This window comes from Protopterus annectens, chromosome 8.part0, assembly GCF_019279795.1.
Source record: "Protopterus annectens isolate FY-2018-M chromosome 8.part0, PAN1.0, whole genome shotgun sequence".
In the NCBI taxonomy this organism is placed as follows: Eukaryota; Metazoa; Chordata; order Ceratodontiformes; family Protopteridae; genus Protopterus; species Protopterus annectens.
In genome coordinates this window covers 911,318,342-911,344,405 of record NC_056741.1, presented here as the reverse complement: position 1 = coordinate 911,344,405, position 26,064 = coordinate 911,318,342, and the positions used below count along the sequence as shown (strand labels likewise).

The following is a 26,064-nucleotide window of genomic DNA, read 5'->3' as shown; positions in this document are numbered from 1 at the left end:
CTCCCCCTCTCCCACAAGACCTATTACAGCCTAACCTAGCTTTCTTAAGCTACAGGAACCATTTTTAAAATCCCCTTGGTGTAGCTGCTTGTCTCATTGGATGGAGTGCTCATACCTAAGGTTATTTTTCATATTTGTTTCTCATCATTTGTAAAATATATTGATGTTGATTTACACCATTGTAAAGTGTAATGAAGCTAGACATGTATTTTTATGGGAGACAGTATATTCAGTACCTCTATGTGTGCTTGAAACTGTTTACCTAGCCATTGTATTAGTGTGGCTCAGATACTGTTCTTACTAGAGTATAGACATGTTAGAGCTTTGTTACTTGTGCAGAGCATTTGTAGTTGAAATATTATTTCTTTTCTGCTCACTTTATTATTGAATTTTTAAAAAAAAATGCCTAGTTATTAGTGTGCACATTTCCTCACCTATTGGTTTAGAATGCGTTATACCTCTTAATTTGTATTAGTATTCCTACATCTGTTCTTAAAATCTTAGCAGTCCATGTTGCACTTCTCTGCTTGTAACATGTACAGTATTGCACTGATTAATATGTGTTAGTTCTGTAAATATCTTCTATTTTCACCTTCGGATATATATTTGCAACTGCATTAATCTGTTGAATGTGATAACTGACAAAACTTGTCTTAATTATCACAAACTGAGGCATTTATCTGTGTATAGATTACCTAGTTTTTTTTTCTTTTTTTCTTTCCACTCCTCTGTTAGCAGCTTTGTATCTTTTGTATTTTTTCTTATCAATAATTGCAGTATTTTGTGCCAATATTGATTATTTTTCTTCCCAGCTTCTCCTTTTAATCTACTTTCCCTGGATCCCTGCCAAGCCAAGTTCGATCTATTGGCCTGCAGTGCTCTTTAACAGAACCGGGCAACCTTGGGATGAGTTTTATTTTCAAACTCTACAGAAAGTATGTTTTATCCTCTAGACAAAATGAATTGCTAGCCCTTGTTTAATTTCAATTTTTAAGTATTACGGATATTAGCTTGCCCTCTCCCCATACTGTACTTCCTAACAGCAGGCTCCCTTTGCAAGCTGTTTCAACTGTTTGAAAGCCCTGCTGTTTTTCAAGTATTACTAAACCCTTTCTCCTATAAATTGTGGTCTTTGTAAATCCCACATACTCCTGGTTACAAGTGTTTTTTATTTTATTTCAAAAGAAAGGTATGCAAAACAAGTAAGTCCAAAGTACCTACTGATTTTCCTGATTGTTTCAGGACATTAGCTGACCCCCCCATTCTGTACTTCTAACTGCAATCTGTCTTTATATGCTGTATTATTTGTATGCTCTGATGTTTTTCTACTTCTACTAAACCTTTTCTCTTATAAATTCTTGTCTTCCTAATTTCCACATAACTCTTTGGTAAAATTGGCTTATTTTGTTTCAGTAAGAAAGGTATGCAAAACAAGCAAGCCAGAGTACCTACTGCCTTTTCTTATTGTTTCTGTAGACTTGCATATCTGTGAAATCAGGGCAAGCCCTTTTCATCATACTATTGGCTATCCACCACTTTTCTGCTCTATTCTGATCCTCCCCCTCCCCACAAGAACAATTGCAGCCTAATCAGGACCAGCCCTTTTCATTATACTATTGGTTATCCACCACTTTTTCTGGTCTATTCTGTCCTCCCCCTTCCCCACAAGACCTAGTGCAGCCTAACCTAGCTTTCTTAAGCTACAGGAGCCAGTGTCCTGTTACTACTGTAACATTAAGTTTAGTACCTAACCGTGTCTTAGTCCCTCCCTTATTTGAAATCTTACCTCTGTTCCTTGCTGGGCTCCACATTTAACTAACTTTATATCTTACAATTACCATAGTGTCTGTGCTTTTCCCCACATTTGCTAAGCAGCTTACAGTGTTTTTTTCTTTGTCCCTTAATTCCCTTACCCACCAAGCTATATTTTATATATTTTGCCACTAGGTGGCACTGCTCAACCACTTATAGTGTAAAGATCACGTATATCATTTTTCTGTTCTCTCCCAGGCAATGCCCCACTCTCATAGCATATTTACCCCACTGGCCAGCTTTGACTTGTGCATTGTTTTATTACCGTTCTCCCCCCACACTTCCCAGCCTAGACTCACCTCTGCTGTTCCTGTAGTTCCTCTAAGCTCCCATGTTTCAGCTAAAGCTGGTTGATTGGTTTCCGCCAGCCACCTTCTCTCCAGCTCTTCCCACTCAGTTCGCCCTATGGGCTCACTCCGCTCCTCTATCCTGCCCCCAATTTCCACCCACCCCCACTACTCCTACATTTATTTCAACTCCAAACCCCTCCCTCTCTCAACCAATCATCTCCACTCTGTAACCTTTCCCCTCTCTGCCTCCTCCTGCCAATCACAACCACTCGAACCCCACCCATCAAAGTCCCTATAAACATCTATTTCTACTCCATCTATACACATATACAATCTGCCCTACAAGTTTTATACTGCTAATTTACACATATACTCCTCCACCATGCCTTGTCTTCTACCTCAAACCATTCTCACCCCATCTATCTGTATTCTATTCTTACTCCCGTTATACCACACTACATCCTACTCCTATAACCAACTCCACCCCTCCTTCCTGTCCTATCCCCCCACTCCCAACCTCCTTCCTCATCCCACTAAAACACACTTCCACAACATATCGTCTAGTTCAACCCAACCTGCTCTACTACTTCAGGATAAAACTTTTTCTCCCCTCAATTAAATACTACAAACCTAAACTAATATCCTACTGTCCACAACTATTAAAGACCAAATCAAAAATACTACTACCCTTCCTCAACTACCTCTGCTTAGCAGGGGACATACACCCAAATCCTGGACCAAATACTTCCTCTAGTCCCAATCTCCCTGTCACAAGCAATAAAACCGACCATAAATACCTCAAATTCTTCACCATCAATGCCCAAAGTCTAAGAAATAAAGTAGCCTACTTTCACGCTTGGCTAAACTACAACCTACCCGACAATGTAGCCATCTCAGAAACCTGGCTAAAATCTCATATCTGTGACTCTGAACTCCTCCCTCCTGGATTCCAATCTCTCAGACATGATTGCTTAAATAGAAAGGGGGTGGGGTAGCCTTAATCTACTCTAACCTGCTATCCATCACTCCCTACCACAATCTTAACCCTCCATTCAACAATGCAGAACTAGTAATAGGCCTACTAAAAATAAATAACCACAAAAGCATATGTATCATTGCCCTCTACATTCCCCCTGGTAATAGCACCACTACTCTTGAAGAAATTATCCTCTGGACCTCTACCAATATTAAGCTACAGACCTTCATACTTGGAGATGTAAATATCAATTGGAAAAAAATCAGAAACTCTAATCCCACCATACCCATCAATCTATTTAACTATACCCAGCTTACTAACTCCATTACCAGACCCAACAAAACAACTCCTCCCCCAGGTACCACGCTAGGCTGGATCGTAGTATCCCATCCTAATAAAGTCTTAAACTCTGGCATTATACCTGACCCTATAGGAGACCACTTGCCAGCTTTCATACACCAAGCTACCCACTCCTCTGCTCACCTACACCAATATATTCACACACGTAACCTCACAAACTTTAACTCCACTACTTTCTCTGACTCCCTAAAACAAACTGGAACCCCCTAAAAACTCTTCCACTAGACAATGGCGTAAAATTGTTCAACTCAACCTTCTTAAATGTCCTCAACTCCATAGCTCCACCAAGAACAAAAAGAGTAAAAACCAAGACCGCCCCATGGCTAACCGAAGATACCAAAAAACTTATGCTACAAAGAGATAAATCCTGGAAAACACACCATCAAAACAAGCAGCCAGAAACTTTTCTTAAATATAAACAACTCTGCAACTTCACTAAAAAACAAATCATCAGAGACAAAAAGTCCTACTATATCAAACTCCAGTCTAACCAATCAATAAAACCCAAACATTTCTGGAATTCCATTAATTTTCTTCTCAAACCAGGTACCAAACCAGGTACCAGAAACAACCCCTGCCCTGACACCAGCAAATCTGATCCTGAAATAGCCTCTCTATTCAACTCCTTCTTCACCAACTCCATAGCAGAACTGACTAAGACCTTCCCTAACAATAACCCTTCCCCTCAACCTATCCAATCTTCCTCATCCTCTACACCACCCTCTGCCCCCAATCCTCCTCCAATATTTGAACTTAAACCCATCTCAACCTCCCACATAAAATAATTACTCTCTAAATTAAAACCATGCTCCAATGCCCCTGACAATATTCCATCTTCTTTCCTATGGTTTTCACTCTCCCCATTAGCATCTTGATCAATAGATCCATGCAGGAATCTTATGTGCCCAAATTATGGAGGGCTGCCTTTACTCTACCTCTCCATAAAGGAGACAAAAGCAATAGCATCTCTAACTACTGCCCCATTGCTATCCTCTCCCCAGTCTCAAAACGTCTGGAAAAATGCATCCTCCTTCAGCTTATGCCATTCCTAGCCAATCACCAACTAATCACTCCAACCCAACATGCCTTCCAACCTGACCATAGTACTATCACTGCCCTTCTCTCCTTCTTAGACACAATAAATCTTGCCCGTGACTCTGGAAAAATAGTATCTACAGTTCTACTAGAGCTGTCCAAGGCATTCGACACCATCTCCCACACCCATCTCCTGAACCATCTTTACAACCTTAATCTCTCTCAGAATACCTTATCCTGGTTCTCAAGCTACCTCTCTGACAGGTCTCAAGCTGTGAAATGGGGGAAAGGCACCTCAACCTTCCTTCTTACCCCCACTGGGGTACCCCAGGGATCCATACAGGGTTCAATGCTATTCAAAATCTTTATTAATGATTTCCACAAAGCCATACCCAACACCAAAACTGTACAATATGCAGACGATTCAACTTTAGTCTGCTGCTCCTCTAACCTCTCGGAACTTCAAACAGTGACCCAAACTGCTTTCTCCACCACTGAAAACTAGATGCTCCCAAACCACCTCTCGCTAAATGCCAATAAAGCCAAAATACTATTATTCTCTCCCTCAAAAGCTTCCCATCTTGATACAAACTCATTCCAAATTATTAGCCAAAACAAGTCTACAATAGAGGTTGTCCCTTTACTAAACTACTTGGGATTACTATTGATGAACACTTAAAGTTCGACACTCACATCCAGCAAAACATTAAGAAAACCCATATAAAACTTGGTATGCTATACAGAAACATCCACTTTCTCTCTCCTTCCAACACAAACAAACTCTCGCCACTACTTATCTACTCCCCTCACTAATGTATGGTGCTCCTCTACTAACAAACTTATCTGCCTCTCTCTCCTCCAAATTGGAAGTCTGTTACAATAAGATGTCTAAATTTACAACCAAGTAAAAAATATATGAAGAGGATCAGCAAAGGAACACTGCAGCACTCAATCCAGAAAATTTATTGAAAAAAGTTAAGCGCTTCATCAGAACAAGAACAAACAGAAAATGCCATATTAAAATACCCTAACCCTTACAGCCATTGGTTGACAAAGCAAACATCATTTCCTGTAAAATAATTAAGCAGTTTAAAAAGACAGTAACACATAATCACTGTAACTGCCCACTATAACACACCTATTGCCACCTACCAACCACAGACATTAAGATATTGTGTATTGAAGTATGATTTAAAACACAGATCTTGAATAAAATCACATAAAAAAAACTAATTTTAGTTTTAATACAAAACTAATGGATAACTTGTCATTGAGCCCAGGTGGTTGAAATGCATTTAATTTAATCTGCCACTTGAGCTCTAAATATTCAAGGAAGTCATCATCAGGCCCCCCTCATGGACCCAGGTCTACATGTTCAAGTACAAAACATTTAAAATAATGTGTCGGATGTACCTTTATATGCTTAAATAAAGCATTTGTTTCTTTGTTTTTTAGTATATCATAGTTGTGTTGATATATTCTTTGTCTGAGGGCTCTGATTGTCTTCCCCACATAGTACCCCTCACATACCATACAGTTGGCAATATATACCACTCCCTTGGTGTAACAGTAACAATTTTGCCATAGTTCCTGATTCTAATGGAATCAGTGTCCAATATATAGGGGCATTGTCCACACCTCACACATTTAAAAGTTCCACCAAGGCCTGCCTTTAACTTTTTTCTCTCCACCAGGCCTTTCAATGAGGTGCCCTTTTTGTAAACCACAACAGGTTTTTCTCCCAACCTTTTGCTGATCTTCTCAAAATGGTCCAAAAATCATAAATGATGCTTCTAATGTTAAAAAAATCCCTGGTGAAGGGCAGGACACATGCCCTAGTAAAACTGTCAGTTTTTACCAAACCAGAGGTTTTATTCAAACCTTCAGGCTTCTCCAAGAGTGTAGAATAAATACCCCCAGCTCTTTTTGATTTTACTTCTTCAGCTATGTCATTGACAAAGTTAAAGGGGTAACCTCTTTTCTGCAACATACCCATTAAGACATCACATTCTTTAATAAAATCCAACAAGCTAGGTGGGCTGAAAGATGTGAAGAGGTTAATGTAATTAATGAAGATGATGATGTGGTAGATTCAGTGGATGACAATGCCCCTTTAGAACCACCGCCTCTGAGGAGATCCCAGCGATTGATGAATCAGAGGGGGGGAGACAAGGGAATGGAGGGTATGGATAAGTGAATTATCAGAATTAATGGAGGAGGGGGAGACAACAACAACAGTATTGGAGGTGATGAATGATACCAATGAAAGGGATGGGATGTATGAATATACCATTGTGAAGAATCTTGAGCAGGATTTCAGCATTTACAATTATAGTAGGACAACTGTGAGTACTGATTGGGCAGAACTGTTCTAAAAAGGGCTCAACTTTGTGCCAACAACTGGTAGTGACATTGTCAATACTATTTTGGAGTTTAAATTATTCACTAGGAGGTTGAATTTGGAACTCTTTTTTTCACAAGAGGGGGCTGGACAATGCATGTTACAGGGAAATCTAGGCCGATTAAATAGACCAAGTACTTTCATTCCCCCTGTGCACCCTACAGTACAAATGTATGAGACCCTCTGTGAAAATGAATTCAGAAAAGTGGTTGCCAAAAACAGTAACAAAAACCTTCTTGACAATAATGGGGCCAATAATTTAACTAGGCAAGAAACTACATTGCTCCGTAATATTTTGGAGAATGATGAAATCAGGATTATGAAACTGGATAAGGGGGGTGGTATAGTTATCATGGATGTGTGTGATTACAATAGTAAAATGACTGACTTATTGTATAGTGATACATACACAGAGGTTTCCAAAAACGAGTTGAATATATCCTACAGGCGTATAGGTTTAGATATTGAACAACTTTTACTCAATGAGCAAATTACCGTAGAAACTTCTAGATTCTTATAAACTAAGCATCCTAGGATTGCTACCATTTTTGGAATCCCTAAAATACATAAGAGTATCTCTGACCCCCCCTTACGACCAACTGTTGATGCAAAAGCTTCTAAAACCTTCAGTTTGGCTAAATATATTGACAACACTGTTAAGCACACCCTCGATAACAGAGACCTGGTGATCAAGGACTCCTGGGACTTTCTGTCTAAATTTAAGAACAGTATGTACCACGAGGACTTGATCTTGGTCACCACTGACATCTATGACCTCTTCTCAGTAATACCCCATGATGTTGGACTAGAATGGTTCTATGACTATTTATGCTTAAACAGTACATTGAACCATCACACTATCCTTACTATCAGGTCCTGTATGGAAATGGTTCTGGACAACAATTTTATCACTTTTGAGGGGCATTTATTCAAGCAGGTGCAGGGGGTGGCAATGGGCGCATGTTGCACACAGTCATTTGCTAACATTGTATTAGCATAGTGGGAAGACCTCTACGTAATGAACTCTGAATTCAAGGACATGTGGGTACTATATGGACGGTGCCTGGATGATATGGTCTTATTTTGGCATGGGAGCGAAGATGACCTGAACAGGTTCTTCATTTACATTAACAACACCACCAACTTTTTGAAATTTACCATGACCAGGGACCTTGACACCTTGAATTATCTGGATGTTACTATTAAGAAATATCACTTTAAGGGTAGGTTTACTTTGCACCTTTATAGAAAACCTACCTATTCAAACTCTTTGTTGCATTTTGAGAGTTGCCATCCTCTGCATCAGAAAAAATCCCTTGTCAAGGGTCAATATGTGCGATTGGCTAGAATGATGTCTGACCAGGACGATTTTATTAAAGAATGTGATGTCCTAATGGGTATGTTGCAGAAAAGAGGTTACCCCTTTAACTTTGTCAATGACATAGCTGAAGAAGTAAAATCAAAAAGAGCTGGGGTTATTTATTCTACACTCTTGGAGAAGCCTGAAGGTTTGACTAGAACCTCTGGTTTGGTAAAAATTGACAGTTTTACTAGGGCATGTGTCCTGCCCTTCACCAGGGATTTGTTTTAACATTAGAAGTATCATTTATGATTTTTGGACCATTTTTGTTTGGATGAGAAGATCAACAACAGGTTGGGGGAAAAACCTGTTGTGGTTTACAAAAAGGGCACCTCCTTGAAAGGCCTGGTGGAGAGAAAAAAGTTAAAGGCAGGCCTTGGTGGAACTTTTAAATGTGGGAGGTGTGGACAATGCCCCTATATATTGGACACTGATTCCATTAGAATCAGGAACTATGGTAAAATTACTACTATTAAGAAGTGTTACTGTTACACCAAGGGAGTGGTATATATTGCAACCTGTATGGTATGTGAGGGATACTATGTGGGGAAGACAAACAGAGCCCTCAGACAAAGAATATATCAACACAACTATGATATACTAAAAAACAAAGAAACCAATGCTTTATTTAAGCATATAAAGGTACATCCGACACATCATTTTAAATTTTTTGTACTTGAACAAGTAGACCTGGGTCCACGAGGGGGGCCTGATGATGACTTTCTTAAATATTTAAAGCTCAAGTGGCAGATTAAATTAAATGCATGTCAACCACCTGGGCTCAATGACAAGTTATCCATTAGTTCTGTATTAAAACTAAAATCAGCTTTTTTTATGTGATTTTATTCAAGATCTGAGTTTTAAATCATACTTCAATACACAACACATTAATGTCTATGTGGTTGGTAGGTGGCAATTGGTGTGTTGTAGTGGGCAGTTACTGTGATTACTTGTTACTGTCTTTTTAAACTGCTTAATTATTTTACAGGAAATTATGTTTGCTTTGTCAACCAATGGCTGTAAGGGTTAGGGTATTTAAATATGGCATTTTCTGTTTGTTCTTGTTCTGATGAAGTCTTGTGATTTCAACGAAAGCGCTTAACTTTTTTCAATAAATTTTCTGGATTGAGTGCTGCAGTGTTCCTTTGGTGATCTTCTTCATATATTTTTTACTTGGTTTTGGTATTTGTTATTTCTAAATTTATAACCAAAGTCAAATTCTCCTCCCATCATTGTACTGCCCTTAATTTGTTAAATTGGCTTGAACTCTCCAACCATCTAGACTACAGCACACAGACTAATTTTTCAACCTACTAAGTGCCCAGCACTAACCAACATCCTTCAACCTTACACCCCTCAGAGAACTCTAAGATCTACTCACTAAAACCTAATCACTGTCTGCAAACCTAAATCGTCCTGCTGGTCAGCGTCTTCTATCTTTCTCCTTAGCTAAAAAAATGGAATTCTCTTCCTTCCTCTCTAAGGACTTGTGAAAACCTTGAAAACTTTAAAACTCAGCTACATTCCTACCTTTCCTCTAACAGGAAATGCAACTGCACTCTCCCCACCTAGCCTAATAATCCACCCCTTAAACTCCTGACTAACTCTGAGTACAAGCTAACCTGACATAAATGTACACTTTGTAAATAACATAATTGTATGTATTATAAATAACCCATCCCACCTTTTTTTTCTCTCTTTTCCTTCTAAGTCTTTATTCTCCCTCTCAATTAAGTTACCACTGCCATCCTAAATATTTAGATACTATGTAACCAAAGAATTTATTCCTGCTCTCTAGCATGGAATGAAATTGTAATTGTGTCTTCTTTACTATGATTGTATATGTAACTAAACTATGTAATGCAGAGCATTTCTCCCTGGGCCTCCACTAAAAATGGGCTCCCTGAGCCCAGTGAACCTCCCCGGTCAGCAAACTGGAAATAAATAAATAAATAAAATAAATTTCATTTGTGAATATTTTCACTGATGCTCAGGCATCTATTACCATCATTACTTCCTTATTATGTTTCTTGCCAATTTAGTCCATATATATTATTGTTTATATTTATTTTATATAGACATGCATTTTCTTTGTCACAATCTGCATTTTCTATTTTTCTGTCATTAATTTATGTTTCTTACATATGTTTTGCTACTCTGTCTTTTGGCGCACTCTGTTTTTTCCTTTGTATCATTGCTCTCTCATATTATTATCTACATACTTTAGCAAATTGAGTCTCGCATTTGGTAGTGATGCTTGAGCTGTTTGTGATGCAGATGATCTTTACCATATAATATGCATTGCCTCTGGTAATGTAATGCTCTCTTCTGTAGCATTTGCACACTTTTTTTCTGTCTGCTTTACTCAGTACATGTCTTTTTTTTTTAACGCTCTCTCTCTTTCTCTCCCCCACTCCTTGCTTCTTTCTTATTAACATTTTTATGGGTCATCATGCAGCATTTGCCTGTTATTTCACAAATAGCAAAGTGATCTGGCATAATCCTAGCAGCTTTTCTAGGTCATGCCTACTTACCCTGACACTGCTGCAAGCTTGCAGTACTTGTGCCTTTATTTCTCAATTACTGACACTGAACTAAATGTCTGGCTGGTGTCTTCAGCTATTTCTAGGCATCTGTGCCTTGTACACATAAGCTGTTTATGAATGAAGACCTGATCGCAATCCTAAATGTCAATAAATAGTCTTCTTTCTTTTTGCCAGTTTCTGTAAAGTTGTGTCTAAGGACTTGGAGAAGGCAAAGATCAGTGCAGTTCAATGTATTGGGTTTAGGAAGTTTTATTTGTCCTCTAGACTGGCTTATAGTTGCTTCTACCCTCTGTTTTCCTTTAATCTCTGTATAGAATTTCTCAAGGCCTTCCATTTAAAGTTTCAGATTTCCAAATCAAGGTTTTTGTACATCTTGTCTCATGTTATTGTGTTACAGTGTGTTCTTGTATTACTAATTTATATTACAATGGTAATTTAATGTTTCTCTCATCTGTTTTACTAATGTAACTTTATATAGTCCTCCTAATATCTTGTTTACTAAAGTCATTTGTATTACAACACTAAAAAGTTGCAGTCCTGTCCAACTCTGAAAAAATTGCTAAAAATAAAATACAGCCTGTGAGAACAAGTGAATATTTTATAATGTAAACACTAAAAGCTTTAATCTGTCTGTCTCTCTCTCTTCTTACACACTTAACAAATCTGAAAACATATTTTAATTTTTTGGAGAGACTTGTTTGTTTTAAACAAATTTCAAGTAACTAGAAAGATGAAGGAAGAACTTCTTTATAGTATGAAATATTTATCTGTCCTACTGGCTACATTTATTTTGCTTTGATACAACACTGATTTTTGCCTTTGGCATATAATGTGGTTGAAAAGGGACCTCAAACTAATCAATTTACTTAGCTAATAAATTGGAAAATAAGTAAAAATAAATACATTTTGAGATGGTACTTGGGAACATTCTAAGAAGTGATAGTCATAGATTTCTGATAATGACAACAAATGGAGGGATAAAAACAGTAAGATATATGTAATACCTTATGGAACAAATGATATGTTAAACTGCATACCCTGAACCTAAGTCACTAACATGACAGTGGTGTTTGCCAGTTGCCTATGAAACACTCACTTGGAGTAAGTATGGGGTCACCCAGCTACACTGCATATGCTATTTTCAAAGAATAACAACTACAGACAGGGTTTACTAAAAATCCATTATCAGTAAGAGCTGTTTTAAGCCCATTTATCAGTCTTCCATCCCAATAGCAACATGTTTGCTAAGGTTAATGATACAGAATAAATTATATTTGAGGAGTCTTTTAGGGAGGATGGATGATTTTTCCTGAAAGGGAAACTTTCAGATTTTAGACTAGTTTTGGAGCTTAATGAGTAATGTGTTGTTGTGTCTTTCGGCTTTTCCCGGTTAGGGGTCGCCACAGCAGAACTCCGGTCCACTAATGATTGGCAGTAGATTTTTACGTGCCAAGTTGCCAGCTCTGACACACAACCTTCAATGAAGGTACGCCCATTCACTCATGTCTCCACACAGAAGACGCTCTAGCTGAAAATCGAACAGGACAACGTCTTACTGTGAGGCTACAACGCTACCGCAGCACCACCACCGAGCTTAATGAGTAACGTGAAACTGATAACTGATTGCAGTTGCTGAGGGATAAGGGAATTTTCAAATTAAAGAACTATAGAAGTAACAACAGTGGCCTGTTAGATAGCAGTAATGACCAGATACTGCAATATGCAATACATAGGAATACTTTTTGTAGACTTACAGGCTGCCTGTTTATATTTTATTACATACAAAACTAATTAATTCTTACTAATCCATTTTACTAATCCTTTCAAAATCTATGATTTAACAAAATAAACAAGGGGAAAGGAAAGATTATGAATGCATATGAAAAAAGATAAAACTATTTCCTATTCTGGTAACAGCTCCCAAATATGGTCCAGGCATTAGTGCCCCAAAAACATTAACTTCTCATGACCCATGGTATATAGGAAAGTATTAAGGTGGTCTCTCTAATTTTTAGGTGGCAAGTAAAATTAGCAATGTTAATAAAATGAAGGCAGGTCTTTTTTGGTGGCTGTAAACATAGGAGACAACTCTGTCCCTCCAGCAGGTTCTATTAATGTCACATACCAGGTTAAGGTCTTTAGAGTGAGTAATCCATATACTATTTAACTTATGGATATGCAGCATTTCCACTAAGGTAGGGCCAGAGAGTCCCTTGTATGCAAGGTAGAGATTGCCTCTGAGTAGACTGTATGACACAGAATAAAGTGACAGTGATTTCAGATGAGCCACATAGGACAGATTCTGAAGACCTTGAATTTTACTTGTGAGGAACTTTTGTGGTCTCTCCAATTGCTGCAGGTGCTTAAAAAGGTCATACCAAAAGAGGCATTGTACTCAATTATTTGCCTGATGAGGGAAGAGTACAAGGAGGTTGTAACTTCTTTTTTTTTCTGGAGACAATCCCCTTACTTATGAGATAAGGAATATAGAATGCCCTTTTTACCACTGTGGAGACATGGTGGTCAAAGGTACAGTTGCTGTCAACCCGTGTGCCCAGGTCTCTCACCACTGAGTGCATACTTAAGGTGTTGCTATCGATGTGGTAGCTAGCAGGAACATCACTCTTACCGAATGGGGTGATAATACAATTTTTTGCATTGCGTTTAAGGCCACGACTTTGGCAAAAATCATTTGTCTGTGTAAGACCCTCTTGTAGGATGTTGACATCATATGCAGATTCTGTGACCACTCCCAGTTTGCAGTCATCAACAAACTTTGTCAGCCATAGACCTTTAGTTTTTGCTTGTACTCCTGAGAAATTGATTCCAAACAGTAGAGGTCCCAGGACTGATCATTGTGGAACACCACTGGTTACAGCTTTGCTGGTGGAGGTGGATCCCCCCATTTTGTTTATATGGTTTCCATCAGTGGGCCAGTTAGCGACCCATCCAATGATATAACGGTCGATACCTATTTTCTTTTTTTTAATTTCCCCAAGTCTTTTGGGTTTCTAATACCATGACAGGAATGGACCCCATTCCTAAGTCAAAGTACGATTAAAGTTCACGAAATTAATATGGTTTCAATCTTTGATGTCAGCCAGAAGTGCTTTTCGCAGCACCCACAATGTGCCCAGCAATGACTCCTGCAATTTGTATGGGGTTACATGTATTGGTAACGTATCTAAATACGATTTCAAATTCTTTTTTATAAAACCCTTTGCTCCAACTGCTATTGGAACTATCTGGGTATCTTTCTTCCACATTGCTCTCATTTCTGCCTGCAAATCCTGATATTTTACAACTTTGTGTCTCTCTGTATGCAAGACACTCTAGGCACTGGGTGTGGTGATTACAATGATCAATGCTATTTTGTCTTCTTTTCATGGACCACTATATCAAGTTTTCTAGCATCTATCTTTTGAACTGTTGGTAATGGGTGATTCCATGTGATGCAGACTTCATCATTTTCAATGATCCTTTTTGGCTCATGTTTCCAGTGTTTTCCAGCCACTTCAATACCATAATGTGTGCACAATCCCCAGGGCAACAGTTTTGCCACATTACGCCTTTCAGTATACAGTCCTTCTGCCATTAATATGCCACAACCAGCAATGAGGTATGTAACCGTTTCCAATTCTGTTTTGCAAAACCCACGTTTGTCTGTTTCTCCCACATGTTCAATGGACTTTGTAAACCAGCGTGTACATAGCCCAGTATCTTGGACCACCAATATTAACCTTTCATCTCTTGGTTAAATTCGCCTCTCCTTAACCATTCCTGCATTCTATCCTGATCAATATGAGGTTCTTCCAGACGTTTTCTGTACTTGCAACTATACTTATACATTTTCTACATTTCTTGCCTTCTTATCTGGTCCTTCACCTTATAGCCTTTCTTTTGTTTTTTGGCACATTCAGTTGCTGCCTGATTTTTATCTACTTCTGGTTTGATTTCCATTCCTGTTTGATGCCGATATGCTACTGCTAGACTAGAGAAGTCATCTTAGATTTATTCTCCTCGTGTTTCAAAACGTTCACCATGTTTTGGACCTGTGAGGTCAGCAGATATATGTGCAGTCCCACAATTGCAGATCTAAACATGTAATCAATTTCGAGACCCATACTTCCTTCAGAACGGGGAATATATAATCTTGGTATGCACTGATGTTTATAAATCATTTGGTGAGCATGAAGCATTCTTTTTGTTTTCCTGTCTAATCTCTCCTACGCATTTTGGGGCCAGGCAATCACTCCAAAACTGTAAGTTAGGCCAGGAAGAACAAATTGGTTTGTAGTTTGAATTTTGCCCCAAGATGTCAACGCTGTTTTCAGGATTAATTTAAGTCTTCTAAAGTGTTCTTTACCAAGTTTTATTCACAATTGTTCATGTTTTATTACTGATCCTTCATCAATTCCCAAATATTTATGCACTTCCTCTTGCTCAAGTTCTTTTATATCACATTCTTGTCCCAAACTGATTTTTTTCTTGGTACTGCAGTTTTCCTTCTTTAAATTTGCTTTTGCACATTTATTAAGACCAAATTACATTCCTTTATCATCTGAAAAAGTTTTGACTACTTGGAGTTGTGATTTCAGTTCCTCGTCTTTGAGCTAAACATTTTTAAATCATCGACAAAGAAGATGAGAAGTCTTTACACTTTGTTGCTTTGTAGGAGTCAAATTATAGCCATGGCCTAAGCTGTTAAGTAGACAAGGGCAACACAGAATAGCAGAGGTGACAGGGAGTCACCTTTGAATATCCCCCTTTGAATTTTTATCCCTGGGATAATAATTTGTCCTTTATCATGGCTTAATTGCAAAGTGGTCTGTCACTGTAATGTAGTTGATCAGTGTAGGATGTGTGATATACATTTTTAAGCACTCTTTTATCCATGAATGTGGGACACTGTCAAATGATTTTTTTGCAATCAATCCATGCCATACTTGGATTCTTCATCTTTTTACAGTTCTCCACTATGACTTTATTTAACAGATGGTCTTTTGTTCCATATGACTTTCTTTTATTACCCTTTTGTTCTATTGCCATAATTGAATTTTCTTCTAAGTGACTATAAAGTCTCTCAAGTCTGGTGTATAGTCGTCGGAAGGCTAGTTATTGGTCTATAATTTTTAAGGTAGCTTGCAGGTTCACTCCTAAGGAGGATTTTCCTGTTGTTAGCCAGGTCGGTGTCTGTTTGGGGTCTGCATATAAATAGATCTTACTCACTGCTAAATCTTCATGCAAAGATGTTAATACTTTTAACCAAAAGTTAGGTACTGTATCTGGGCCTGGGGTTTTCCAGTTAGAAGCTTTTCTTAACTTTGTTTCAGTCTCTCTGGCTGTTACTTCATACCATTTCATATCTTGTACGTTTAAACATTTTATTCTTTCTTTTACTTCTTCTATACATTTAGCATCTTTGTTATGTTCCACAAGATCTTCATATATACTTCTCTAAAATATATCTATTTCTTCTTTTTTTGGTAGTCTTTCAACTCCTTTTACCTTGTTTCCCAATTTTCTATAAAACTTTTTTGGGTCATCGATAAATTGCTTATTTTGTACTTTTCTTTTATATATATCTAGGTATCTTCTATGTTTTTCCACCTGTGCTGAGATTTTTAGTTTATTTGTGATAGTGCATGATAGATCCTGATCTGTTCTAATACTCTGTATTGCTTTTATCACATCTAAGTATTTTTGTTAATCTGTTCCCTCTTCTATACTCTTTTAACAGTGACACTTCTTGTCTTAATTGCTTTATAGTTTTCTCTATATTCAATTTCTCCCCTTCCTTTCCCTCACTACCATGTGTTCTTGTGGTAGAACTTTATCGGTTATTAATTTAGCTGCACAGTAATATATCCTGTTTACGTCTGTTATATCACATGGATGTCTGTGGATAGTCCTAATTATTGTGTTCCTTTGTTTCATCAAACTTCTGACTTTTTCAGTTTTATTGACCTTCTGCAGTGTATTTGTTTCATTGGTCTTAATATGTCTATCTCTATTAAATCAATACCTAGCTGGGTGAGTTTGTCAATGATGCCTGAGTGGGGGATAGTGTCAAATGCCTTGGCTAAATCTAGGTAGGCTGTATGCACAGATTTCCCTTCATCCAGGGCCTTGGTGACTACCTTGAAGAAGTCCACCAGGTTTAACAGGCATGATCTCCCTTTGACAAATCCAGACTGAGTAGGGTCAAGTGTCTGAGGATTACCTATATCTTTGTTGATAAAGTCCATGATGATTCACTCCATGGCCTTGCAGATAAGGCTAGTCAGGCTAATCGGTCTATAGTTCCTGGGGTCAGTGGAGCACCACCTTTGTGCAAGAGAATAACAGTGGCCATTTGCATTCAGCTGGGACGAAGCCAGTGCTTAGACTATGATTGAAAAAAGAGCGCCCAATAGTGTTGCTAATTCTTGTTGGAGCCCATGTAGGATGCAGCCTAAGATGTTATTAGGTCCCACAGATGCTGTGGTATTGGCCTTAGAGAGGGCATTTATGACCTGCTCTTTAGAGATACAAGGTAGGGGGCAGGTGGTAGGGATGTCATGGGGTACACGTGGCAGGGACAGGGGAGTGAAGTTTTCACAGAACCTGACAGCCAACATGTTAGCTATGTCCACAGGCTCAGTATATGTGGTATCATTAACTACCAGTTTGGCACAAATCTCTTCTTTTCCACTCCATTCCTGTCAGTTGTACTCAGTGTTGAGCATCTAAATAAAATCTCCTTATTCAACTTTCTAAGTCCCTCTTCATGCTCCAGCTCCTCCATTTTTCTGCACCATTTTGTAGCTCTGCAAGTATTCATTCAATAAACCAATTATTTATTTATTTATTAACATTTGTTAACAGGGTAGTGTCCGACTGGGCCAGGAGCCTGTTTTCAATGGAGACCCGGGGAGAAAAGCTCCACAAACTAATGACGATAGTTAATTATTCAAAAACTACAGTAAGTAGCATAAATAATACAGTACAAACAGTAAATTTAAAAGTGTTTGTAACAATTTTGGGATGATGCTAACAATGGCAGACAGAGAAAGGTTGAAAGGTCACGACATGAAAAACCAAATTTAAAGACATACATATTGCTGAATACAGAGATAAATGATCTTTTCAGTACTTGAATAGTCTACCTGTGCTTGTGCCCAAAATTTAAAGAAAAAGAGAAAAGAATAACTCTATTAAGGAGTCGAAAGGAAAAGAGATGGGTAGTGGGATGAAGAGGTGGGGAGTTAGTAAGAGGGAGGGAGATTAACTAGGAACAAATGATTCAAATAGGTTCATAGGCAATACTACACTATCTGCCCTTGAGGACCATTTTAAGCCTAGCCAGTTCCTGTTTTTGTGCATAAAATAACCTGTCCCAGTTGGTTATAGAATGGCCTTACCCATCTCATGGTTGATAATTATATATTACCCCTAATGAGAATAACTAGGATCATACCACAGATAACTTGAAGGGACCTGTGCATGGGATAAAGAAGCAGAGGAGCTGCCTCTGTTTATTAATAGTACAGGGAGTACATTTTCTATTTCCCATCCATAGATCTAAGTTGCACTTTAAAATGGACATGGATGAACTTTGTTTTATGTGGATGGGTTGTCAGCTCCAGAGCAACGGTATCCCCTGATATTCCTATCCCTCCACCCAATTCTGTTGATGTTGCAGAAGTTTTGATCCCTACAATGAGTATTTCTGATGTCATTTGACTTGATTTGATGCGATCATCATGAAAAATATCTCATTAAAATGGCTTCACTGATATGAGATTAACATTGGTCCAATTTACAATTTCATCAACAATGCAAATATGTGAGTTATTAATATATAACAGGGTGGAGTGAAGCTATCCATAAGAGTATTTTATTATTTTTTAACAGCATGGAATTAGTAAAGCTTTGATTTCAGTTTCTTCAAATGGATTATTGTTCAGTCAGAACACAAACATGTAGAGAATGCTTTATTCCAGCCTCATTAACATTATTTAACAGCATATATAGAAATGCAGGGAGAAATGCATATAAAATAATAATGCAAAAACATTTTATATTCCAGGCTATGAAGTCCGTATGTGATGAGTCAGTAAGAAAAAGTAAAAGGAGTGTGAGCATTCAATGACAGTCTGAGGCACAGTGCAAAAGTGAAAAATAACTTTTCTATAAAAGCTCTTACACTTCTGAAGAATAGATGATTCCCTGTTACTGAAAGGGTAATACATTTATCTACTCAAACATTAGCATTTTACCATTTAGAAATCTTCAGTATGAATATGGAGTTTCAGCCTTATTGATCATTACCATATGACATCACAAAAAAATTAGTTCTCTACGAGTCTTTAGATATTTTGAAAATCTATGGCTTGGTGCATTTCAAAAACTGGAGATTACACAAGAATGGTTTATACCATTGCTTAATACGTAGGACTGATGTGAAACATATTATTTACTATCTTCTATTTTTACAGCTAATTCCCAGGGTTCTAAAGTGCCAACTGAAGCATTTCTTTTTGTACTAATGGCTGCCTGCACTTGTCTCCAACACATGGCTGACCTCTGAAGACAAAGGCTGGTGAGTATTCTGCCTCAGTAACAATGACCTTAAAAGAAGCATCTGTAATGCTAGCAGGCATCTCATATCCACATCACTGTGTGATTCTGGTATACCATTCCAATGACTAGATAGGCAGCAGACTGAGAGAAAGTTATCTTTTTCACTAAAGAACACTAACAAATGAAATTAAATTAAATTGTTTTACTTTTGTAAACTGATACATATAATATTTTTTTCTGTATGTATGTGTGCATCTGTGTGCATGTGCACTCTTGCACACACATCTGTGTCAGCCACTGCACTGAAGGGACTGTCCTTGTTGTCCTTAGATGCCATGACTTAAGAGCTGAATAAATTAAAGAGAGAACATGACAGAAACATACAGAGGGATTTGGACGGTTCTGCTATTAAAAAAAAAAAAAAACACAAAAGAACTCTTTCAAGTAACAGACTACTTTCATCAGTTTACTTCTATTTAAGTGAGTAGTTATCAATCTGATATAGTTAAATGACCCACAAACAGTCCAACTGTGACCAAACCCAGTATGTCATCAAACAGAATTCCTTTGCTACAAAAATTACCGCACCTCAATTCCGATCATCTTTGCCTCCAGGTGTGTAAGAAGACAAGCTGCAGGAAGATGCCCAGCTCAGAATTACGCCTACAGTAGACATCTGTCCTGTTTAATATTTGAAGATTTTCTCTGCCAGGATTCCAGGTATCTGTTTTTAGGGTAGTGATTATAGGCAGACCCACCTCTTGCATCACCTGCTCCTATAACAAAGATACCAGCCTTGTGCCAACAAATCACATATTTAGGATTCTTGTCTTGACAGATAACCATTGTAACATTTCAGTCAGAATCTAGCCCCAGAAGGGCATAACCCTAAAACTACAATGGGAAGATAATTACAAATATTACCAGACATTTAAATATAGCAAATGAGTGAAGGGAAATTTCTATAGGTCTCATTTGTGAGGTAATTCTAAGAATCTTCATTTCAACTGTTACAGTCAATGATCCACTGTAAAAATAAAATCTAGTATGAGTAAATTCAGACTGAAAGTCCTCCAGTTTCACAAGTAATCTATATCAGTGATTAGTCTAATGAAAGTAACATTCATTAAATGATGTGTAAGAAAATAATTGTGGGTTATTCTGTGCAGAAAGTGTCTGAAGCTGTAGGAATTAGTAAACCTAAGTCAGGAAATTAACACTTAGACTCATATGATTGGTATGTGTTCATGCTTTCATAAATCCTTAAGTAGGTAATATCAATGAAAGAAAAACAAAATGGCATGGTCAGTGCCATACCTCCACTGGCATTTCCTCCATTCCTGTAACACTGATGTGTAGTACATCATTCTTTTTTTCTTCTATCCAGATTCAAATGTCCCACTTCCAAATCAAGGGCTACTGCACCATAAGAGACGCCATTCCCCTCTTCAGAAAAGATGTAATACACTAGATAATCTTTCCCCATCATCAAACCCCTTAACCACCCTCTTGTAATACAGGCCAGGCATCAACAAATTAGAAGGGGTTACACATTTCCTTTGCCTGATAAAACTGCAATCCAGGTTGTAGTCTGCTATAGATCCCCCACAATGTCTCAAGACTCCCACTCTGCATTCCTAAACACTCTAGAAAGCACCAAGGTTCAACCCAATACCCTTATACTGGGAGACTTTAACTACCCCTCCATTAAATGGGAAAAGCACTCCTGTTCCAACTCATTTGCCCAATGATTTCTGGAATTCATTAATTCTAATGCCCTGGACCAGCTCATTCTCACCCCGACCAGAGGTAGAATCATTCTCGACCTGGTCATTACAAACATGGGGGACCGCTGCTCTACACCAGTAATCAATTCCTCCCTGGTTAGATCTGACCACAAGTTAATCTCAGTCGATATCCAAATCTCACCCTCACCCCCCCATGAAGGAAACCACAGTGAAGAACTTCTCCAAAGCCAATTTTGAGCTTCTAAAGACAGCAGTGTCAAACTTCATGTCATCCATGCAAATGGGGAATGGATGCATGGCTGCTGAATCATACACCAAGGCGCTGTATGAGCATTTACACAAGTGCATGGATTAGGCCATACCAAACAGAACCAGGATCCTGTCTTCCAAAAAAAGGAAGCCAATCTGGTGGTCCCCTGCCATTAACAAACTCTTCAACAGAAGGAAAAAACTGTTGAGAAAAGGGTAAAGTCGCAAGACTGGAAAAACTCCCTTGTAAGTCTCAGTAAAAAAATGAAATCCCTCATCAAATCCTCCAAAGCTAGTTACAAAAACAAAATTGCTACAGATGCTAAAGATAACCACAAGGCATTCTTTAGCCATGTCTAGAATTTGCATAACAGTATGCAGAGGTGCTCTGAGCTACTGCACAACCACACCACTTATACTAAACCAACAAATATTGCCAATATCTTGGCCAACAGGTTTAGTGTAAACTTTACCCCCCTTCACCCCCCTAAAGGGCCCATCCATATATCCGAGGAATGCCAAATCCTTAATAGCAAGGCTGCACAGGTAGAAGCCGCACTATCCAAAGCCAAAACTACAGCTTCCATGGGGGCCTAATAATATACCTGGCTGTGTTCTACATGAATTACAAAGGGAACTGGCACTAAACCTGAGTGCCTTGTTCAACCACAGCCTCACTTCAAGCATTGTCCCCACTGAATGGTGCACTGCTACAGTCATTCCTCTCCACAAAGGGGGAGCGACTACTGACCCTGAAAACTACTACCCCATCATCCTGACTAGCTTGATCTGTAAGGCCATGGAGCGCATCATTATGGACCTCATAAATAGGGATATAGGGAACCTTCAAACCTTGGTCCCCTCGCAATTTGGGTTTGTGAAGGGCAGATTATGTCTGCTCAACCTAATAGGCTTCTTTGAACCTGTCACCAGAGTGGTCAATGAAGGCAAGGTAGTCCATACAGCCTACCTCGATCTAGCCAAGGCCTTCAACACTAACCTCCACTCAGGGATCATTGACAGACTCACTAACCTAGGCATCAACCCCTACATCATAAGATGGGCTCCCAACTGGCTCATGGACAGAACCCACACGGTGAAAGTAGTGGTCTGCAAATCCAACTACCAGGCAGTTACAAGTGGAGTCCCACAGGGATCTGTCCTGGGTCCTCTCCTGTTTGATATCTAATTCTCTGAAGTTCAGGGCAACACCAAGGGACTCTGGTTAAGCAAATTCACAGATGACTGCAAACTGGGAGCTATTACTGATTCTAAAGCTGATGTAGATATCCTACAAAAAGGCCTCACAGACACCAACAACTGGTGCCAGAACCATGGTCTTAAGCTCAGTGGTAAAAAGTGCATCGTCATCACCTTTGAGAAAAACACGGTGCTCACGAACTACCATATCGATGGCAGCCCTCTCCATCTCCCAAGATGTGATAAGAGATCTAGGTACACAGGTAGATAGCAACCTCTGCTTCGACAACCATGTTGCCGCCATAGTTAGAAAGTCCTTCTATGTGGCACACCTCATTACAAAAGGTTTCTCATCCAGGAAGAAAGAAGTCGTAATCCCCATCTACTCATCCCTCATTAGACCCATTATAGAGTACAATGCCCCTTTTGGCATGTGCCTCACTAGACACCTACAACAACTGGAGAGGCCACAAAAATTTCCTCATAAAGAGGATCCTAGGACTCAAACATATGCCCTATACAGACAGACTCAAAAAAACTCCAGTTATACTCCGTCTCACATTGCCTACTTACAGGCGATCTCTGCTTGGCATACAAAGCCATGTTGGACCCAGTGTTGCTAGACATGCTTCATCTGAAAAAGTCTCAATCCCTCTGCACCACACGCTCCAAAGACCTCAGCCTCATCATCATAATAAACAGAACCTGCCGGAGGGGCAGGTTCCTAACCCAGAGACTTCCCATACTCTGGAATAAACTCCCCATTCATGTCAAGCAGAGCACTTCACTAGCCCTCTTCAAGAAAAATCTTGACGAGTGGATGGGTAACAGGAAATTCACCCCTGGGATCACTTCAACAGCCTTGCTCGATAGGGGCACAAGGAACTAACAGCCAGCAAAAGGACGACTGGGGTATTCTTGGGCTAGGCTTGTGTTGGTTCCAGGGCCATTAGCCTAGTACTCACCTGTGAACTTAACATTGTTTTCCACATGTACAGGAGAGTTAAAACAGTTCTCAAATATGCCAGTTTTCTGAATATATAACCAAGCTGCACTTTCTCAGATAAAGATAATTTAAATGCTTACCACATCTATTACATTTTACATCGTTTAATATTTTAACCCACTGCTATGTCTCCATATTTTCATTACCAAAATAAATATCTAGCAAATTAACTACTGACCTAGTAAAATAAATTGCAGCTATTTTATATCCTTTACTTTTCTCTTTATTTTCAAGCCTGCAGCACTCATCCAATATTCTTTTTGTAATAGCTTATTTTATCCATCCCTTTGCATTAATTACCAGATCATCAGCATATGCCAAGTATATTGGAATTATTGTATAAATATAGTTGCCCCATCAATCACTTTGTTCTAGCAATAATAATAATAATAATAGCAGCATTCATCACTAAAGCAAATAAAGTTCCACAATGCAGGCATCCCAGCTTCACTGGTGTTTTTATTATCTCATCTTAAACTATCCATCACTACAAGAGAGTAGGGAAAGTTTTCTGATCCCCTGGCTAAATTTCCACCAGTAGTATGCCACACCTTGGATCTCTCTTGAAATGTGGCCACTAGTTTAGTGTGATTAACCTGGTCAATAAATAAGTTTAAAATAGCTATCCCGGTGAGATTCAAACTCAAAAATATTCCAAGTCAATATGTACTGGAGGTGAAGAACAGATTTAAAGGATGAGACCCAATAGATAAGACCACTCTGAAGGACTATAAGACAGACATTTGTTCTATTGTCCAGGAGGATGCATCAAAAGATATTCCAAATAGAAATCAAATAACACATTCCAAATGGCTCTGTCTAGAGTCTTTCAAGGTGGCCAAGGAAAGGAGGACAGTAAAAGGCAATGGAGATCAGAAAGAATATGTCAAACTGAATGTAGCCTTTCAGTGAACAACAAAGAGAGCTAAAGATGCATATTTAAATGAGGAGAGCTGAGAACTGAAAAGAGACAATACAATGGAAAAGATGAGATCTGTTCAAGAAGATTGGTGATATTAAGAGAAACATCGAGGGAAAAATTGGTAAGATAAAAGACAATTTATGGTGCTAACATAACAGAAGTAGATGATATCAAGAGATAGAAGGAATACAAGAACAGGTATATAAGACGGAACCTAACATCAATGATGCATAATGATACCATGTTATCTACAGCCAGCAATTTGGGAGAGTAAACTTAAATGGGCCTAGATAGTCTTGTTATTAACATGGCTGCAGGAAGTGATGGAATTTCAACTGAATTTCTTAAAATACAGCAAAATTATGCTGTTACAGTGTTGACTGAAATTTGTATGGACCTTTATCAGTGATACCTTTGAAATGTTATCCAGATCTGCTATAGCTGAATCAGATGCTGGAATCAAAACTGCTGGAAGAAGAACTAACCTCCTCAGATGCAAGTAGTGGATCTACTTCATAACTGATTTTTTAAAATTTTAAAATTCATATGGTCAAAAGCATATGATCAAGTTTTAAAAAGTTGAACTCTCTATACTGAAATTGCAATACAATAGGGATTGGAGAATTTGCCCTTTTCCCCACTGTACTATTCTCCCAGAGTTTGGTATATATAGTTAGCAGGAGGAATAGTGATGCAGGGGGCTTGCCCCCCTGCAAAAACATTGTTTGCCCTGTCAGTTTGTTTTTTGACTTTTTAAAACATTTATCATATGGTCTCAACCATATGAATTTCTACTTTTAGAAAAGTTGATCATTTGAACTAGATCCATAAACAGTAGACTAGAAAAGATCAATTTATATTCCTTTGCCTCACAGAAAAAAAAACACAATGCTAGAGAGTACTCAGATGATCAAAAAGTTGTACTTGTCTCACATGCTAGCAAAGCAATACTCGAGATCTTACAAGCTAGACTCCAGCAATATATGGACCAATGACTGATGTATATGTAGGTTTCAAAAGGAGCAGATGCACTGCAGATAAAACTGTCATCATATGCTGGATAATGCATAGAAAAGGAGTTTTAGAAAATATATTATTCTGCTTTATTTGCTGCTATAGAACATTTGACTGTGAACCATAAATGGTGGCAAGGTCTTTGGGAAATGGGATTCTAAGTCACCTTATTCACCTTCTGAAAAGTCCAGATGGAGAAAAAGAACCAACAGTTAGAACCAGGTAACTAACCAGTTCAAGAATGGATAAGGATAATGACCAGGCTGTATAGTTGTACCCTAATTATTCAATTTATATGATGAATATATCATGCAAAATGTTGGCTTAGCTGAATCAGATGCTGGAATTAAAACTGCTGGAAGAAGAACTAACCTCCTCAGATGCAATATGATACCTCTTTAATGGCTGAAACTGAAGAAGAGTTGAAGAATCTTTTGATGAAATTGCAAGTCAAAAGTGAAAAATCTGGTTTGCTACTCAACAAAGAAATGAAAACCATGTCACCTAATCTATTGTAAAAAGTGGAGCTAGTTTCAGATTTTATTTCCCTGCCTCAGATATTTCTGCAGATGATGATTTT

At 38.4% G+C, this 26,064-nt stretch overlaps 1 protein-coding gene across 2 annotated transcripts in view; it reads left to right on the top strand.

The window, feature by feature from the left end:
• Positions 1–26,064, top strand: part of LOC122809152 — a 134,967-nt gene that overhangs the window by 104,646 nt on the left and 4,257 nt on the right. For both annotated transcript variants that reach the window (XM_044080432.1, XM_044080433.1), the window contains one exon: positions 19,261–19,364. In XM_044080432.1, the coding sequence (XP_043936367.1) occupies positions 19,261–19,352 (92 nt within the window). In that variant the 3' untranslated portion in view covers positions 19,353–19,364. The remainder of the gene's footprint in view (positions 1–19,260; positions 19,365–26,064) is intronic.